At 32.4% G+C, this 16,116-nt stretch overlaps 1 protein-coding gene across 1 annotated transcript in view; it reads left to right on the top strand.

Moving 5' to 3' along the window:
* Positions 1-15,707, top strand: part of LOC132730482 (unhealthy ribosome biogenesis protein 2 homolog) — a 32,818-nt gene extending 17,111 nt beyond the window's left edge. Inside the window, exons 19-31 of the mRNA XM_060716423.1 lie at positions 64-172; positions 401-511; positions 885-1,031; positions 3,982-4,086; positions 4,624-4,701; positions 5,363-5,614; positions 6,305-6,976; positions 7,366-7,488; positions 8,487-8,606; positions 9,282-9,459; positions 13,534-13,633; positions 14,228-14,339; positions 14,848-15,707. Of these exons, the coding sequence (XP_060572406.1) occupies positions 64-172; positions 401-511; positions 885-1,031; positions 3,982-4,086; positions 4,624-4,701; positions 5,363-5,614; positions 6,305-6,976; positions 7,366-7,488; positions 8,487-8,606; positions 9,282-9,459; positions 13,534-13,633; positions 14,228-14,339; positions 14,848-15,003 (2,263 nt within the window). The 3' untranslated portion in view covers positions 15,004-15,707. The remainder of the gene's footprint in view (positions 1-63; positions 173-400; positions 512-884; positions 1,032-3,981; positions 4,087-4,623; positions 4,702-5,362; positions 5,615-6,304; positions 6,977-7,365; positions 7,489-8,486; positions 8,607-9,281; positions 9,460-13,533; positions 13,634-14,227; positions 14,340-14,847) is intronic.
* The last annotated feature ends 409 nt before the right edge of the window (positions 15,708-16,116 follow it).

Here is a 16,116-nt window from a genome sequence, read left to right as displayed (position 1 = left end):
GTTGCATGTCAATTCATTTTGTATGAACTACTTTACTTATGTACTTCTTGATTTTATTTGCAGTGGGAGTGTGGAGAAAATGAAAGAGGCATCGGAAGTCCTTGCTGTGATATCTAATAGTACAGAGTCTATCCATGTGGCTGACCCCTCTCAATTGCAGGCTTGTATTAAGGTATATTTCATCTTTTTAAACAACAAAAATTACAATGTAGAATTTATCTGTGGGCAAGTGTTTTTCTGTGACAATTTAACTGACCACTTTAAGTTTAGTTCAATTTGACTTACATGTATATTTATTTTTAATGAAAATCTCAACAATGGTATTTTACTGCCTATTATTTTCTTTAAATAAATTTTACAGAACAACAATGTTATATATTTTCATTTATTTTCATTCCAGATTATTCATTGTCTTCCATTGGAACATCTGTGGTCATGTGATCAGATCAGGTGCTTGACTGGTTTACTGGCTGTGAAATGTTTGACTGAGAAATTGGAAAACCAGTCTGAGGTACTGTAGTAGAATGTTAATACATTACTGATTTGACATAGAGATAAAATAGGCTATATTAGTAAATTTTGTTTGATATCAAGTATGTATTTCTTGATTACTTCATGAATTATATCTAGATAGTTTTCATAAAGTTTTGACTGATCTAAATAAAAGCCAGAAGTATTTTGACTGTAGAAATAACTCACATCTTCTTTAGTAATGTAATCATTTTACTTTTTTCCATCAATTTAATTGCTCTTTGCTCGGATGTAATAATTAATCAAAGTTTCATGCTTTAAGTTGTCCTGTCTTTATGTAAATTTTAAGGCTTTTTGCTGTTGAAAAAGGTTGTAATATCTTGTGGTACATGTATCAAAAACATTAATTACAGAATGAGAGTTTGAAGAGCCTGTCATCAGACTGTGTAGAAATGTGTACATTTATTCTGGAATCTTGTGGACTGGTTCCAGTATTTGATGTGATAAATGCTGAGTCATTTCTTGACTGGTTACACAATCTTCTACACTCTACAACTATTGTAAGTAAACATTTGTATAAATATTCATAGTGACATTCTTTTGTAAAATAGTTTGTGTTTGAATAAAAATTAGGTATAAATGCTTTCACTATGTTATGAAGAAATATGTTTGATTTATTGTCATTTACCATATACTTTAAATTTGTAAAAAAGAGGTAAGATACAACTTATGCTCTGTGAACATTTTCGGGAATTATTATGGTATGACTTTGTCCATTTATCAGTACATCAACATTTTAGCTTATAACTAGAGGTCAGATTTTGAACATGAGTCTTATTGTAATACTGTATGCTGTAACATCGCTTTTCATTGGATGATTGTGACATTTTTAGCTCACCTGTCACAAAGTGACAGGGTGAGCTTTTGTGATCGCTTTTCGTCCGGCGTCCGTCCGTCCGTCCGTCTGTCGTCCATCGTCCGTCCGTAAACTTTTACTTTAAATGACATCTCCTCATAAACCACTAAGCCAATTTCATCCAAACTTCACAGGAATGTTCCTTTGGTGGTCACCTTTAAAAATTGTTCAAAGAATTTAATTCCATGCAGAACTCTGGTTGCCATGGCAACCAAAAGAAAAAACTTTAAATATCTTCTTTTAAAAAACCATAAGAGCTAGAGCTTAGATATTTGGCATGAAACATCTTCTAGTGAGTGTCTACCAAGTTTGTTCAAATAAAAGCCCTGGGGTCAAAATTGGCCCCGCCCCGGGGGGTCATTGATTTTCCCTATATGCATATAGTAAAAACTTACAAAATCTTCTTTTAAAGAACCCAAAGAGCTAGAGCTAAGATATTTAGCATGAAACATCTTCTAATGGATGTCTACCAAGTTTGTCCAAATAAAAGCCCTGGGGTCAAAATTGGCCCCGCCCCGGGGAGTCATTGATTTTCCCTAAATGCATATAGTAAAAACTTAAAAAATCTTCTTTTAAAGAACCAAAAGAGTTAGAGCTAAGATATTTAGCACGAAACATGTTCTAAAAAGTGTCTACCAAGTTTGTTCAAATAACAGCCCTTGGGTCAAAATTGGACCCGCCCCAGGGGGTCATTGATTTTCCCTAAATGCGTATAGTAAAAACTTAAAAATCTTCTTTTCAAGAACTCAAAGAGCTATGGCTAAGATATTTAGCATCAAACATGTTCTAATAGGTGTCTACCAAGTTTGTTCAAATAAAAGCCCTGGGGTCAAAATTGGCACCGCCCCGGGGGTCATTGATTTTCCTTATATGTGTATAGCAAAAACTTAAAAAATCTTCCTTGAAAAAACCCAAATAGCTAGAGTTAAGATATTAAGCATGAAACATCTTTTAGTGAGTGTCTACAAAGTTTGTTCAAATAAAAGCCCTGGGGTCAAAATTGGCCCCGCCCCGGGGGGTCATTGATTTTCCCTATATGCATATAGTAAAAACTTAAAAAATCTTCTTTTAAAGAACCCAAAGAGCTAGAGCTAAGATATTTAGCATGAAACATGTTCTAATGGGTGTCTACCAAGTTTGTTCAAATAAAAGACCTGGGGTCAAAATTGGCCCCGCCCCGGGGGTCATTGATTTTCCCTATATGCATATAGTAAAAACTTAAAAAATCTTCTTTTAAAGAACCAAAAGAGTTAAAGCTAAGATATTTAGCATGAAACATGTTCTAATAAGTGTCTACCAAGTTTGTTCAAATTAAAGCCCTTGGGTCAAAATTGGCCCCGCCCCGGGGGGTCATTGATTTTCCCTAAATGCATATAGTAAAAACTTAAAAATCTTCTTTTCAAGAACTCAAAGAGCTATGGCTAAGATATTTAGCATCAAACATGTTCTAATAGGTGTCTACCAAGTTTGTTCAAATAAAAGCCCTGGGGTCAAAATTGGCACCGCCCCGGGGGTCATTGATTTTCTTTATATGTGTATAGCAAAAACTTAAAATCTTCTTTGAAAAAACCCATATAGCTAGAGTTAAGATATTAAGCATGAAACATCTTTTAGTGAGTGTCTACAAAGTTTGTTCAAATAAAAGACCTGGGGTCAAAATTGGCCCTGCCCCGGGGGTCATTGATTTTCTTTATATGTGTATAGCAAAATGAAAAAACCCAAAAGCTAGAGTTTAGATATTAAGCATGAAACATCTTCTAGTAAGTGTATACAAAATTTGTTCAAATAAAAGCCCTGGGGTCAAAACTGGCGTGGCCCCAGGGGTGTCATTGTTTTTAACTATATGTGTATAGTAAAAACTTAAAAAAAATCTTCTTTTAAAAAGCCCAATGAGCTAGAGCTTAGATGTTTAGCATGAAACATCTTCTTATGGGTGTCTACCAAGTTTGTGCAAATAAAAGCCCTTGGGTTAAATTGGCCCTGCAAAGTTGGGGGGGATGGTGGTTTGGGGGTGCCCTATATACAGGTGAGCGACCTCAGGGCCATCATGGCCCTCTTATTATACACATGGCTGCTGTCATATCAAGAAGAAACTTAATCTATTTTTTGCTAAAAGAAGAAGTTTATTAACAAGTTATATGGTTTTAAATAAATGGTTGTTTGCAATTTTACCCTCCCCTAGTGGCTGAGGCTATATATGCAGACAACTGTTTATATAGGGGCATAAAATCTGCCAAAAATCATATCTAATACATTTCTGATAATTTAAATTCCCTTACAAAAAATCTACATGTGATATGTAATGCATCTGTTTCATGTCACTCAGGTTTTCTGATGAATTGCCTCTCTAAATATAAGGTTAAATATTTTATATCTAAAGAAGTACATATATTCCACTTGCTGGCTTCTAAAAAGGTGATTGTTGTATGAAATGACACATTCATATTTGAAAAAATGGTATAGTCATGCACATTGATGCATTGATAACAAAAATATTTGCCAAGAAAAAGCTTCAAGATTTTCATGGCATACTGTGTGCATGTGACTTAGACTTGAACAATTTCAATATTGACGATGATTCCATTATTTTGCAGGGTACCCCAGAGTATTACAAATGTTTGGTGCTAGCAGAAGTTACCTGTCAAGCTATTGTTAAGGATCATACTTCTGTAGATAAACTATCACCTATTGTTGATAAGGTAACATTGTTATATTTGTATATGTACATTTAGTTAAAATATTCAACTTGTTAGCAATAAGTCATTGACAAGTTCTCAACTTTATGGACAAAGTACTAGCCAATGCCGTTTAACTAATAGAGGGTCCTTTGTTATATCTCAAGCAAATAAATGCAGAGAGTGCAATACTGGAATCACTTCGTCTTATCAGTCTATCTCCTCTACAAAATCACTTATCCCTTGAAGGCTTTCATTTAAACTTGTCTCAAATGTTCAGCCTCAACAAGATAATGTGCTGAACTCATGTTGCATATGTGTCACAAATGAAGGTCAAATATCAATTTCTCATCTGCTCCTTAAATTTAATACCCCATGAAGTATTTTTTTTAACCTTAGCTTAAATGTTCATCTCAAACGTGATGTGCAGAACCCGTGCAATTTAAAGACAGAAGTTAATATTGTCATCTTTATTAGGGTTTATTATCCTTAAAGGTTCAGCTTCAATTAAATTACTGTACTTAATTAACTGCTCATTAACTTGTATTATATGTCTTCTAGTTGTGTAAAGAGAATAAGAAGAGCCAGGGGTCAGAGAGTTTGACCTTGACCTATTTCCTGCTGCAGGAAATTTGTAAGGTAAGGGGTGATATTATAGTTTGCAATGTTTAAAAATGTGATTATGCTGATATTTTACTCTAAGTTATATCAACACTTTTCTTTACTATTTTTTGTAGAAAAATGTTTTGTAATGACTAGATTTGGACATAAATTTGATGTTTTGTTTGTTTGTAATTTAACGATAACAATATTGGTCAAACAGAATTTTGTACTTGAAGCATAGAAATGATACATGTCTCATCAATTATTTCATTGTTTTTTGTTTTTATTGATTCATATAAATAAGTTATTAGAATTGATAAAGGAAGTTTGAATTTTAATTAAGTGCCAATATGTGACAGAAATAAAGAATGGGGAGCTACATGTATGTCATCTAGTTTTGCTGGATAGTTGAAATATGATCTTACCAGTGATAGTGTGATAGTAAAGGAGCTCCATTGAGGCCAAAAGCCTAAAAACATAAGGTTTAAAATAATATTTTTATATATCAAAGGAGTCACTTGCAATTATTCTGAAAAAATGGAACTTTGCATACATGTTTTTGGTTTAGGTCTACATTAAAAGGTACACATAACATGTCAAAAAACGTTAGTGGAGTCCCTTTAATAAAAAATATAAGAATGTAAATATTAACTAAAAAGTGATCAGCTAGTTATCATTGTATGTTTTATACTTGCAGCTTTTAAGTAAGCCTTTCTTAAAGGACACTCTCCAGGACTTGTGTAAGAAGATGTATAAATCTTTGTCGAAATCTGTCATCAAATTATCTCCCTTACTTGAATCTTCAACAAGAAATCATATGGAGGCAGTTTTGGTACGGACATATGCTGTTGTACTTACAACCATGCAAAAGTCAGAGAAAATTCAGAAAGCATTTCTCGAGGAGTTTCCACAAATGTTTCAATGGTGTGAAACTACATTACAAAATGTGGTAAGGAGCTAAACTTAAATTCTATTCTGTTTTTAATTTCATAGTTATTTTCTGTCAGAAAAAAAGTAAAAGATGTCTGTATTATTATTTTGTCTGGAGTCAGGCACACATTGATTTATACTATGAACCAGTATGGTATTGGTGTTTTAAAATAAATGTGAATTCCGAAAAGCTCTATGAAAATAGAAAATAAAGCATATAGTTGCCAGTTAATCCATCTTTCTGCCACTCCTCCTTCTTTATCACATTTCTGTTTATTGACTGTTATCTTAGATATTTCATTTGTTGGTTCTTCCCATTTACCTTTACCATTGAATGGAGGTCTAAGACAAAACATAGATTTTCTTATCTTCCTCGTAGCAAGGCCATGTTTTAGCTATGTGTAAAAGCAACATCAGGGATCATTGGATATTACAGATGTGTGTGAAATCTTTTTTGTAACTTACAAATATATTGTAGAGATATTTTTGGCTTTAGCATACCTTCATTTAATAATTGAATACAGTCAGACCTGTGCTAAAGACACACACAAGAAAGACCTTATTTTTCTTGCTGGAATGACTGCATGTCAAGACAACCTATATCTCTCAAAATAATAGTCTAAATAATTTAGTTAGATTTGACAGTGATTGGTGTATTGTCCAGAATATAACATTTTAGTTACATGTATATGATATTGTCTATTTTTAGGACACAACAGAAGTATACGTAGTGCTCTCTGTCCTCATATTTCTGCAGACTATGTCAAAACACCACATCCTACTGAAGCTTCAGCTTACCATTGAAGATAAGTTCAGAATATGGAAACTATTAACAAGTGTCTTGAAAAAAATACTGAGGACACAGTCTATTGAGGAACAGCCACAATCATTAAACCAGTCAATGGAAACGGAAAACCAGTCTCAAAACCTGGATCAGTCTACTGGTAATATAACAGAAAAAGGAACACCAAGCAGCAAATCTCATAAAAAGAAAAGAAAATCTGATAATAAACTTGAAAACCAGTCCAGTGATTCTGTTTCACATGACACTAAAAGAAGTGAGGAACTAGAAAATCAAATGGAAATGATAAGTAAACTACTGCAAGGTTCTTTGGAAAATTCTGAGACCACAGAGAACGCAGTGGATTTAGTTAATGACAAACTGGTAGCACTTGACAGTCCAACTTTTAAAATTGACAATGCTGTGTTAAATCCAACAATGTTGATCTCCCTGTGTAGATCTTTAATGTTTGAAGGTCAGCTAGAGTCACAGAGGTCAAAGGTCATTAAAATGCAAGTGCAGTCTGTACTGGCAGCATTATTGGTGACGTTTGACCTTGACCAGTTTAAAGAGGTCCTGCAGGATTTGGTTGATAGTGTGGTAAGTGTAATTTTTAGCTAATAATTATAACCAGCAGCTGTTTCTATTATGTCTGGCTGTTACAGGCTTGTCCTAGTCATTTTGTTTGAAAGAATGTTAAAGTTAAAGCTGTAGTACATGTAAAATTTGTGAGCTTCTAAACTAATTAAAAAAAATCTAATAACTTTTAATCACTAAGGATTTCCCCAAGGACTTAGGCTTGAATTATTTTAGCAATATAAATTACATGTATTAATAACTTTTAACGAAGTAATAAAAAGAAAGTTAAGGTTGATGACTAAAATATGGTTATTATTCATATTGAAAACACCAATTAAATATTTTACTTCTGTAAAATTAACTTAATTCTCGTAAGATATTCTATGACAATGACATTTTTAATGTTTCAGGATCCAGGTTTACTGTACACAGATAGGGGCAGGATACAGTCAGCTGTTTATATCTGGAGACATCTTATTAAACTAGAATTTACAGATGAACAGAATAAGGTCATCAAGTACACTGCAAAAGATGTAAGATGTCATTATAATTCATAAATGTGTGTTCATCTCTTTGATTAAGATATTTATTGTGAATTATGTCTTCTCCAGAATTTGGAACTGTCCATTGTTTATGTAAATTATTTGAAAATCAAAATCTTACAATTAAGTGAAAAACTCTTTAGATCTTAGTCAAAAAAATAAACAAATGTGTGGATTGAGTTTTGAACTTTAGGCAATTATTTTTGATTTTAGCACAAAGTATTTTTGGAAGTTCTCTTATAGCAACCTTTAGAACATGTCGGATATATCTGGATGGAATAGTATGTATAGTGTAAGACATAAGTTTGAAGTTTTTGATCTCGTTAAAAAATAAACATTCAAAACATTCCCTTAACAATAGTCTGCACAAGAAGTCAGATTTTGATTTTGAATACTTAATCATTTTCTTTCAGATGATGTTAAACTTTATTATTATTTATTATAGATGATGTTAAACTTTATTATTATTTATTATAGATGATGTTAAACTTTATTATTATTTATTATAGATGATGTTAAACTTTATTATTATTTCTTTCAGATGATGTTAAACTTTATTATTATTTATTATAGATGATGTTAAACTTTATTATTATTTATTATAGATGATGTTAAACTTTATTATTATTTCTTTCAGATGATGTTAAACTTTGTTATTATTTCTGTCAGATGATGTTAAACTTTATTATTTTTTATTATAGATGATGTTAAACTTTATTATTATTTATTATAGATGATGTTAAACTTTATTATTATTTCTTTCAGATGATGTTAAACTTTATTATTATTTATTATAGATGATGTTAAACTTTATTATTATTTATTATAGATGATGTTAAACTTTATTATTATTTCTTTCAGATGATGTTAAACTTTATTATTATTTATTATAGATGATGTTAAACTTTATTATTATTTCTTTCAGATGATGTTAAACTTTATTATTATTTATTATAGATGATGTTAAACTTTATTATTATTTCTTTCAGATGATGTTAAACTTTCAGTGTATTATACAGCAAGTACAGTATGTTCAGACAGATGATGTTATTATAGAATTAACTATACCAATACTATATACACAACAAGAGATGCTTACAGCTGGAATTGTGAGTATCTGGGTCAATGATAAATAGTACAATAGATAAGATTTCTAGGTCAGTGTTAAGGGTATTCGTGGCCTTGTGGTTAAGGTCCTTCAAACCACTTGCCCCTCACTGTCAGGAAGCTACACATCTACCTTACAGAATGTCAATGGTTCTACTCGGGTGCCCATTTGTGTCTGAAATAATGTATGGAAGAGCACCTGAGATGTTCTTCCATAGAAGGGTTAACACTGGCCTAAGGTTAAAGAGAATGAAAGAGAATGTAGACTGTTAGATTGCAGGGTCAACAATGAGTATTACATGTTATATCTGAGTCTAGGTTAAATGATATCATTAATATTAAGGCCAAGGTTAAAAATGGGCTTTTTCCAGCTTTTTTTGCGAAAAAGGCCCCAGGCAGAAATTGGGAAATATTATTAAACTGGTGTGATGGGATGAAAATGCCCTGAGACCTGGCCAAAATAAATTTTTGCACATTCATTTAATCCATTGCAATTAACAAAACTTTCATCTGCAAGAATGACTAGCATTTTAAATTTTACAAATGTTACAAAATGAAATATGTATCATTTGCATGCACTTACATTAAATATGATTATTCTATGTTTTATGCAATTTTTGTTTGTTTGATACAAACACATACATTATAAAGAAAAAATGTTTATATATATGTTTCAGAAATTTCTAGCATCAAGAAACAGCATATTATGTATATTCAGTTGTTTGTATACACCATTATGTGGCAGAACGTATTTCCCAGCATTCAATGCTGTATACAGTGTGCTGGACACACTGTTAGTACATCATTGTGACACAGTGTTCCAGAATATACCATCATTCCTAGGCTGTGCCAAACGTATCCTTCATATAATATTTGAGATATTAAAACAGAAAGTCTGTCTAATTATTTCAGTAGGAAAAGAAGTAGTTGTATGGTAAATGTAATATTTTTGTTAAAAATGATGTGTTTTTTAATGCTATTTATCTTTCTGGTTTAAATGATATGTAAAAATCTGAAAGGAGGGTGAACCCTTGGAAGCATTTATCTCAACAAAATAACATGAAAATTGCAGACTCAATTTGATTGAATCTGTACATGAGGGATAATGAAAAAGTACCACATCCCTTGCACCTTCTAGCACCGGCTTGAGCGTTACTCAATTTTCAACACTTAACAGTGCTGAATCAATGATCCTGATGGACCAGAAAATATAAAGCCTGCCTAGTTCATTGGGAGAAACTCAGATTTTAGCAAAATGTTTAAAAATTGGTGTAAAAAACCAAGCTCAAACAAATAATGATTGGTAGTCACTTGTGGAAAACCAGGTTCATGTAATATATGCTGGTACAGATTCCAGGAATACTTGTTCTTTACAGCTTTGAATTATAGTACTGATTTTGATTTCATGCCACATTACCTCAACCATAAACAATAAGAAACATGACTGTGTGTATTTACTAAGTTTATACAAATTTATTTTAGTTTGATTGTGTTGGAAGCTATACACTTCTTGAAACACTGTATCTTGAATATGTTCCTAGAACCAAACAGTACTTATAAATGAATGTAAGGTTTCTTGCTTAAGGTGACAACGGAGTCAATTATCACTGAAAATACCTAAAATGAGATTTTTTGCTAAGTAGATTTATCAACCTTTTCTGAACACATTCGTGATTTAATTTTGGAAGCAGTTAGTCCTAAAAATGTGTTTTGAAACGTTTTAAAACTGTACCTATACTATTTGTATCTGCTGTTCGCGTAACCTGTCGATTATCGATAACGCTTCGCCCCCTGTTGAGGCATCAATGAGGGAAATCGGTAGTTCCATATATCCGTGAATTACAGGTCCATACTGGTCCATACTACTCGTAATACATGTATCGTACAACTACCATACATCTTTTATGAATATCTCAACATTTAGCCTTTTTTATAAATTAAGAAATTGTCGGCCAATGTAGGTAGCATAATGTATGAAACATAAATAATTAAGCATAGCGGCAAATCGCACGACCACATGGTTGATTAAAAATGTAGTTGCTAAAATATCCATAATGTGTGAGAATAATTTGTCTGTCCCGTTAATCTGATAGATATTACATTGAGTTGATATGACTTTTGTACGGATTCAAGGGCTTACTTTACATTCAACCTCGTTTTCTAACAATGTCAAGTAAAACAACAACAAAAACAGACAACATTTTTTATGTGAACGCCTATATGACTTGTGGTAAGGTGTCCCTGACAAATTTCTAAACCATTTTAGATTGTCTAAGGATGAATTATTTCTCTATGAATAAAAAAAGATATTAAAATATATTCTCAGTGAAAATAAAATTGTTCGCCAGTAAATCGGACACAGTACTAATAAATCTGGGACAAAGTATGAAATTTATTGTCTATCCCGGTAGAAACTGGATCTCTATGCCGTGCATAGATGATATTCATGATAATAGAAAGTCAAGAAGGCCAGATCATAATGATCGAGTAATACCTTTCATTTCTATTAAAATATGTGAAGCATTATCAATTTGGTGGAAAAAAAATATAATATCCCGTTCTTATTTGTACATCTACCATGGACTTTTAAAAGACTGTCAGAAGCTCAGTTTTTTGTTATTTTATTTTATATTTTAACGGAATTTCATACAACGAATACACAGGCAGAGTGACACTGGTATAAATACAATAATAATGCTGATGATAATAATAATAAACTTCAAAAAGGAAGCAATTAAATACCCCCGCTAGCGGTGCGCAAATGCGTTCCATTTCCCCCACTGAGTGCCTCAAATTTTACCGATGGTCACGTGACATGTGCGACAGATACCAGACGGACAGTAAATCACGTTAAGAATTGAAGAAATTTCGGCTATAAACTGATATTAATCAGCAGCTTTTTAATTGGTCAGATGTCACTGGGTCATAAAATGTTGTTAAACAGTATGTTATCGCAACTTGTGACCCTCTCTGGGTGCGATATTTGTGTATTATGCAATTATTTAGCGTGAAACGTAGGGGTCCGAGACAGAACAGCCGATTTATGACACTTTGTTTGATGCGGGTCGGACTAACTTTGAATCGGCATAACTTTTTTAATAATCAAGCAATTAACATGCGGTTTAAAGTACATGAAAGGAAATTCATTTACGGAGGGAACCGTGTCAGGGATTTTTTCGTTTGCTCAATCAGCGACTTAATTATCTTTAATAACGTAATATGTATGGTGAAAAAAGTCGCATAAAATGTTTGACGTTACGTTTTTTTTAAATTTTTTTTTGAGAAAAGATAGAAAAAATTTGAGACACGGTTCCCCAAATAATATAAGTATGGTTATTATCCCCTGCCGAAAATTTTCGGCGGAGGATATAGAAATAGTCTCCGTCCGTTTGTCCGTCCGTCCGACCTTCCGTCCGTCCGTCCTTCCGTCCGAAATTTTTGTCCGGAGCATATCTCTAAAAGTATTTGAGTTATCAACTTGAAACTTCATAGGTGGATAGACCTCATTGAGGAGGAGTGCAGTGCACAAGAATGATAACTCTACCTTGCATGATTTTTGAGTTATTGCCCTTGTGTTATTTTCAAAATTGATTTTTGTCCAGAGCATAACTCCAAAAGCCCTATGAGATATTAACATGAAACTTCATAGGTGCATAGATCTCACTCAGGAGGTGTGCAGTGCACAAGAATGATAACTCTTCCTTTCATAATTTTTGAGTTATTGCCCTTTGTTATTTTTCATACCTAATTTTTACACCTGAGTGGAGCATAACTGCAAAAAAGTGTTTGAGATAATCAACATGAAATGTCATAGAAGGATAGATCTATGAGGAGGAATGTTGTGCGCAAGAATGATAACTCTTCCCTATACAATTTTTGAGTTATTGCCCTTTGTTTTTTTTTCATGCTATTTTTGTCCAGAGCTTATCTCAAAAAGTATTTGAGGTATCAACTTGAAACTTCATAGGTGGATGGATCTCATTTGAGGAGGAGTGCAGTGCTAAAGAATGATAACTCTGCCCTGCATTATTTTTGGAGTTATTGCCCTTTGTTATTTTTTCAAAATTAATTTTTGTCCAGAGCATAACTCAAAAAGCCTTTGAGATATCAAAATGAAAAACTTCATAGGTCTCACTCAGGAGTGTGCACTGCACAAGAATGATAACTGTACCTTTTATAATTTTGAGTTATTGCCCTTTGTTATTTTCATACTTAATTTTTCAATTCAATTTTTTCTCAAAAAGTATTGAGGTATCAACTTGAAACTTCATAGGTGGATAGATTTTTACTGAGGAGGGATGCAGTACACAAGAATGATAACCTACCCTGCATTATTTTTCAGTTATTGCCCTTTGTTATTTTCAGCCATCAGTATTCACATAGGTTTCAAATCTGTAATCACTATAGCCATCAGTTTTCATTACCAAAAGACCTCTTAAAATGGAATTATTGTGCTCTACTACATATACATTCTTCCAATGAGCAAACACATTCGGCGGGGGATGGCCATGTTGACATGGCTCTTGTTTTCCAAAAGTTTGATGACAAAAAAATAAAAAATGACTTTGATATGACGATTTAAAATTTTAGGATTTTTATTAAAAATCAATCATTTACAAAGGCATTTTTTTTCAAATGTTATTTTTTATGATGATCAAAGACATTTAATGCACAAAGATTAAATAAATAACAATTATTACTGAAATAACTTGGTTTAAATGACATTTATGTGAGTACCACGGAAAGTGTCTGTTGTCACCTTGAGGAAAAAACAGCTTGTTCCTGACAGAGTTTGAACCCACACAGTCAGCAATCCTTAGATTACTAGTTCCCATGCATTTACCACTCAACCAACCACAATCAATGTGTATTAATTATTAAATTTTATAAATTTTGTGATTCAGTATTTCACCTTAACTTGATGATAAGGTTTATTATTATCAGTGGTAGAGGAGTCAAACCAGGACAAGATCTCCCAGCAACCAGATGTCGTCAAACAACTGATGTCATGTGCTTATCACATGGAAAGGTAACTTTGAAACCACTGCTATATATGGGATCATTTATACAAGAACTAAAGTGAAAGAAATTTATACCTATAACATTTATCCAGGGTTTTTCAAATGGAATTTGAATTTAAAAGACCCTGATTTATCAAAAAAGCCAAAAAGACCAATGTAAAATAAGAGATATTTTGTGAAGGATTATATTTTGATTATTTCTTGAATTGGAGATTGTCATGAGAAAAAAATGTTTGGTATATATCTACCATAGTAACTGAACTGAAAGCAGACATTTGCTAATAGTTGATCTTGCCAGTTAGTCAGAAATGTTGATTTTGTGAAATTTTATCATAGGGAAAATGTTCTTTTTACAGTAGTTGGTGAAGGTTTACTATTTATAATTAACTCTGACTTCTTAAATATGGAACATGCATATTTAATTGATACCCTTTATGAGCAGGCACTTTATGAAGAGTGGTCCTTTAAATTATTGTGCCTTATTTATGCATGTAAATCTAAATCTGTTATAAGCAGATTTTTTACAGAATGTTAATTCTCCATGCTGACATTCAGTAGAAATAATCAAAACTTACAAGACATGGACTGTGTATATTTTTCAGATTATTTTCATTGATCTCGACTCACAAGGTGGAGTTTGGTAAAGTTGCAATATATGTTGTGTCTGATTATGTGACAGCTGTACAGAAAGTTACTCTACTTCCTGCCATAAAGGTAAATAAATACATTCGTCTGTCAAATTACCTATGTTTTGTCTGGGTTTCATAAAATGCAGAATATAGTGTTCAGATGATTTTAGAGATTTTTTGTTGTACTTAATTTGTTAAACTTTGAAATTAACTAAATTTTTAAGACTTTGAAATTGGATTTATTTGTTATTGAATAATATGTCATTCAAGATAATTATATCAAATTTATGGTCTTATGGTCAACAGAAGAACTGATTAGTACAGAATTGGAGGTATTAATTACTGCACAATATATCTACTGTCTAAAACTTTTTATTGGTTTTAGAAAACTTTTTTACATGTCTCGATCTTATTTCTTTCATATACAGACTCTTGTATGAGAGGGGACAAAGGTTACATTCACATTTTAATTAAGATTAACAGCACAGTTGGTTGTGAAGTCAACTATAAACATGTGCACTATATACAGAACTACATTTGAGCAGTTATTTTTGGTCATGGAAATGTAACTGGCACATTATTTTATTTTACAGAGAGCACTTGTTCCAGCAGTGTACAAGATGTTAGACTTGTGTGATAAACATGCTATATCACAATTACATGTGGTGCTCAGTCACGGTGTAACAGAGGTGTTCAGACTTCTATATAAGGAGTACAAGAGGTTCTACAAGTACCAAGGGAAAATTTAACCATGTGGTGCTAACTCGCATATAGTAACAGAGGTTTTGTGTTCAGGATCCTTGTCAAAAATCCATCCGGTTCGGTCCGGTGAAAATAATACCAGGTAGTGGTCAGTCACAGAATAATGTAAAAGAAGTCTTAAAAAAACTGTTCTTATGTGGTGCAATAAAAATTGTAGTTGCTGATGCACAGTAGCTGAGTAAGAGAAGACTTTTTTCATGACAAATACAGGAGAGTACTACAGTTATGTAACTTTGATGATCAGACTGTTTAAAGATTAATACAAGGAATACAATAAATATTCTAGTGGGTCAAGTGCCTGCCTGTTAAGCAATGGACTGTTGGGTTCATATCCAGCTGGAGCTGCCAATATGATTCCTCATTCGACATCAATGCTGGTTAGTTGGACACCAGTACTGGTTAGTTGCAGGAAACAGACAAAAAATTGGCCTTCAGAATGGTTTATATAAGCTACATGCTTTCTTCTAAGTAGCACAAAATTAATACATGTGTAGTTTTAAAATTATACATATAGATATAAGGAGATAATGTGACTGCATGGATTAGTCTGTGTGAGATCGGAAAGAAAACTATAAAGTTTACTCAAGTGTTGCAGCTACTGTACTTACTATATCTTTGATAAAAGTTACCACTGACACAGCTTTATTAGTTAAATACAAGCTTGTTTGTACAACTATATTATTGATCTGTTAATATACATGTATGCATAGATCTTACAGAAAAAATTTAGTGTGTACTTTTTAAATTGTGTACATAATTTATGAAAATTTTAAGAAGATTTTAGAGTCTAGTCTGTGTTGGTAGGCTTGTTATTATTAAAGAGATTTTATGTTACTTTATGAAATTACAGTGAACCATATTGCTGTACTAAACTCTGGTTGTTGAAGAATAAAGATACCTAAATCTACAATGGTTTCATTATATTTAAATATATGTGCAAGTCCTACAACTTAACTCTTTTTTTATGAATTTTATGCAAAATGTTAAAAATTTAATTGCTTGAAGCATAGTTTTAAAGGTGTGACAGCTAGCTCAGTTAGCCAGGTAGTAAGAGAGGCAGGCATTGTTCATCATCAGTCCTGGATGCAACACATGCTGTA

The sequence above is a fragment of the Ruditapes philippinarum genome, unplaced genomic scaffold (genome assembly GCF_026571515.1).
Source record: "Ruditapes philippinarum isolate M1 unplaced genomic scaffold, ASM2657151v2 ctg2398_1_1_1_1, whole genome shotgun sequence".
In the NCBI taxonomy this organism is placed as follows: domain Eukaryota; kingdom Metazoa; phylum Mollusca; class Bivalvia; order Venerida; family Veneridae; genus Ruditapes; species Ruditapes philippinarum.
This window is presented reverse-complemented; position numbering and strand designations above follow the sequence as displayed.